This window comes from Zeus faber (assembly GCF_960531495.2).
Source record: "Zeus faber genome assembly, chromosome: 1".
Lineage (NCBI taxonomy): Eukaryota > Metazoa > Chordata > Actinopteri > Zeiformes > Zeidae > Zeus > Zeus faber.
The window spans coordinates 5,301,773-5,306,297 of record NC_137193.1 but is presented as its reverse complement, the minus strand read 5'-3'; the positions used below and the strand labels follow the sequence as shown (position 1 = coordinate 5,306,297).

The following is a 4,525-nucleotide window of genomic DNA, read 5'->3' as shown; positions in this document are numbered from 1 at the left end:
TCGTCCTGTGGTGTGAATATCCAGTGGTGGTGCAGTGTTTTTGAACCGTCTTGTTTGTGTTGACAAGGAGCTCTCCCTCCTCTTGTAACTTGCTGTCAACATTTTCCAGTTACAGAAAGAGAAGTGAGAATGACCAGAGGGAGCCCTCCACCGTGGAAACCTCTGTTCTTCCCCTGTCGTCGTGGTGATTTCATGTTTGTTTCATCTGGAGCTCAAAACATTTGAAATGATATTACTTTATGATGGAGTGTGTACTTGATGGAAAGATGCGTTGATGTATGGATGAGTTCAGCGTATGTTATAGAAGTATGATGGGTTGGTTGGTTTTTGTTAGAAGTCAGTTTATTGAATAATAAATTGTTTGTGAAAGAAAAGTCTCATGTTTCTTTAAAAGGCATCAAAGTAGGTTTGCATTTCCCAAGTTAAAGTTCCATGAGCACACAAGCAGTCAACAAAACCGCCAGGTCAGAATAAATTCAGCATAATGCTGAAAAAGGATGAGATTTGCCGAGATGCTGTAGGCTCTGGACATCTTGGGCTGTCTTGGCTGACACGCCTCTTCAGTGTCGCGTGGATGTCGGGTACAGTACCTGTGGAGTGGCAGACCGGGGTGGTGGTTCCCATTTTTAAAAAAGGGGGACCAGAGGGTGTGCTCCAATTATAGGGGTATCACACTGTTCAGCCTCCCCTGGAAAGTTTACTTGTGGGTGCTGGAAAGGAGGCTCCAGCCGATTGTTGAACCTCAGATTCAGGAGGAGCAATGCGGATTTCGTCCTGGACGTGGAACAGTGGACAGGCTCTTTACCCTTGCAGGGTTGCTGGGGGGGGGGGTCGTGGGAGTTTTCCCATCCAGTCTACATGTGTTTTGTAGACCTGGAGAAGGCTTTCGACCGTGTCCCTCGGGGGATCCTGTCGGGGGTACCGGGGCCATTGGTATGAGCCATCTGGGCCTTGTACAACGAAAGTGAAAGCTGTGTTTGCATTCTCAGCACAGAGACTGAATGTCCTGCCGTCGGCCAGTCCTTTTATTTCCAGGTTTTCTAGATTGGAAGCCACGGGACAAATTTAATGAAATTTGATTATTATATAACCATAATTCCTCCATAAAACCTTGTCCCATAACATATATTATGGGACAAGGTTGCCCCTTGTCCCCGATTCTGTTTGTGATATTCATGGACAGGATCTCAAGGCGCAGCTGAGGTGAGGAGAGTGTCCGGTTTGGGAACCTCATAAAAGCCTTTCTGCTTTTTGCAGAAGATGTGGTTTTGTTGGCTTCATCAGACCGTGACCTCCAGCACGCACCGGGACAGTTTGCAGCCGAGTGTGGAGCGGTCAGGATGAGAGTGAGCACCTCCAGATCCGAGGCATGGTTCTCTGCCGGAGAACGGTGGATTGCATCCTCCGGGTTGGGAGCGGGTTGCTTCCCAAAGTGAAGGAGTTCAAGTATCTCGGGATCTTGTTCACGAGTGAGGGGAAAATAGAGCGTGAGATGGACAGGCGGATTGGTGCGGCGTCAGCAGTGATGCGGGCGTTGGGAGGGAGCTGAGCCGGAAGGCAAAGCTCTCAATTTACCAGTCCATCTACGTCCCATCAACTATGGTTATGAGCTCAGGGTAGTGACCGAAAGAACGAGATCGGAAATACAAGCAGCCGAAATGAGTTTCCTCTGTAGGGTGGCTGGGCTCAGCCTTAGAGATAGAGTGAGGAGCTCGGACATCTGGAGGGAGCTCGGAGTAGAGCCGCTGCTCCTTCGCGTCGAAATGAGCCAATTGAGGTGGTTTGGGCTTCTGATCAGGATGCCTCCTGGGCTCCTTCCTTTGGAGGTTTTCCGGGCACATCCAACTGGTAGGAGACCATGGGGTAGATCCAGAACACGCTGGAGGGATTATATCTCCCAGCTGGCCAGGAAACACCTCGGGGTCCACCAGGAGAAACTGGAAAACGTTGCCGGGGAGAAGGGGGCCTGGAGCTCCCTACTCAGCCTGCTGCCACCGCGACCCGGCCCCGGATAAGCGGAGGAAAATGTATGGATGGATGAAACCTAATTTTATATACGTGGCAAAAATCTGTCAAACTCAGTGGTTATAAACACATTTTAGGTGGTGTGAGAAACTCAGATCAAAGTATATTTTCACTTACTAGGTATTTTAACACATAATGTTAAGTAATACGAAAAATAAAACACATTAAGGCAATTCGCTGGATGCAATTAAATTTCCCTGGAGTTTTGGATGTCATAGTTGGCAGCATATTAGGTTACATACTCTCTCTTGCTCTCTAGCAAACGTCAGACGGGCCTGGACATGTACTGGCTTAAGCAGGGGGACACGTCTGGCACTGCAGGATTTGAGTCCCTGGCGGCGTAGTGTGTTACTGATGGTAGCCTTTGTTACTTTGGTCCCAGCTCTCTGCAGGTCATTCACTAGGTCCCCCCGTGTGGTTCTGGGATGTTTGCTCACCGTTCTTGTGATCATTTTGACACCACAGGGTGAGATCTTGCGTGGAGCCCCAGAGCAAGGGAGATTATCAATGGTCTTGTATGTCTTCCATTTTCCAATAATTGCTCCCACAGTTGATTTCTTCACACCAAGCTGCTTACCTATTGCAGATTCACTCTTCCCAGCCTGGTGCAGGTCTACAATTTTGTTTCTGGTGTCCTTTGACAGCTCTTTGGTCTTGGCCATAGTGGAGTTTGGAGTTTGACTGTTTGAGATTGTGGACAGGTGTCTTTTATACTGATAACGAGTTCAAACAGGTGCCATTAATACAGGTAACGAGTGGAGGACAGAGGAGCCTCTTAAAGAAAAAGTTACAGGTCTGTGAAAGCCAGAAATCTTGCTTGTTTGTAGGTGACCAAATACTTATTTTACCCAGGAATTTACCAATTAACTCATTAAAAATCCTACAATGTGATTTCCTGGATTCTTTCCCCCCATTGTCTCTCATAGTCGAAGTGTAACTATGATGAAAATTACAGGCCTCTCTCTGCACAATTGGTGGCTGACTAAATACTTTTTTGCCCCACTGTAAATGTTATGTAATGTATTTATATATATTATATATATGTATATTTAACTAAACGACAAATGTTATGTTTTATGTTTTTTTTACATTAATTGAACAGCAAATGAAAATGCAGCAATTTATAGGAATAGATGTTTTTTTTAACATGATCCTTCTATTTACACTATTTCTTTGACCTGTCATGAACGATGTGTTGTCACAGTGAAATCATGACGTGGATTAATTTAAAAGTCATTTCACTATGAAATGTCTTTGGCTTTGTGAGTGGCCTACAATGCTGAGCAACTGTCGTTGGAGGGTTCAACAATATTCTTCAGCTGCTGCTTTCCTGAATGTTGTCCTTTTTTGTTATTATTGGATTTACTGCAGCATCTTTACCTTTGTATTGGCATGGTGGCTTAGTGCTAAATACTGTGACCTCACACAGACCATCGAGTCCGAGTGCTTGTTTTTCTCCTTTTTCTCCTTTCATGTTTAGTTTTCCTCTCGATTGCTGGTGCGATGAAATTAATTGGATAATTATAAAAATATATTAAACTCATAAATAATGATATATTAATTGGTACACAATGTATACAAATTTAAACATAAGATAATATATGAATTTGGATTGAATCGTTGTCTTATTTGACAATGTGTGAAGTTCAGTGTGTTTACTGTTTTTGATATATATTGGAATAACACAGAACAAAGTCGTGTTTTCCATAAAATAGAAAACATGTTTAACTTTGATCGCGTCACTATTAACCGGTGGAAAAGCCTTTGTTTGACAGTGGCTGCTCCTGAAAAGGACCTTTGCTTAGAGAGGCTGAGCGCTGGGATGACTTGGAGCTGGTGGACTTGGTGGCGGCCTTGGTGCCCTCGGACACAGCGTGCTTGGCCAGCTCTCCGGGGAGCAGCAGGCGGACGCCGGTCCGGATCTCCCTGGAGGTGATGGTGGAGCGCTTGTTGCCGTGGGCCAGGCGAGAGGCCTCACCGCCGATGCGCTCAAAGATGTCGTTGACCAACGAGTTGATGACGCCCATGGCCTTGGAGGAGATGCCGGTGTCGGGGTGGAGCTGCTTCAGGACTTTGTACACATAGATGGCGGAGCTCTGCTTCCTGCTCTGCCCTTGCTGGTGGTTTTGGACACTGCTTTCTTGGAGCCTCTTGGGCCCTGACTTGAATTGATTGATTGATTTTATGAAAACAAACAGGGGAAACAGGTGCATTGCAGTGTAAACATCGTTGACCTCAGCTCTGGCTTTTCCGCCGCGTTTACCTCTTCAACACATGATCACAAGGGTTTCCAACAACTAGAAAAAACAAACCAGATCCTCTGCATCGCTGTAGGATCTGCAGGATTTGCAGTAACGATGTGATTGGTCAGCGCTGACCCAAGTTTGTTCGTCCAATCAGAACCAAGAATCAGAACCGTAACACTGCAAATCCAAAGCAGTAGTTTGTGGTTGTGATCGAGTGATTTTTCTTTTTGTGTTTTTGTTCGTTTATCATTGTT

General features: G+C 45.6%; 1 protein-coding gene across 1 annotated transcript; it reads right to left on the bottom strand.

Annotated features, from left to right (window-relative positions):
- Positions 1 to 3,770: 3,770 nt before the first annotated feature.
- Positions 3,771 to 4,238, bottom strand: LOC307229855 (histone H2B-like; the record flags this gene model as incomplete). The annotated part of the gene is made up of 1 exon (XM_079999959.1): positions 3,771 to 4,238. One exon carries the CDS (start codon positions 4,236 to 4,238, stop codon positions 3,771 to 3,773), a length of 468 nt encoding a protein of 155 aa, XP_079856085.1.
- Positions 4,239 to 4,525: the final 287 nt, after the last annotated feature.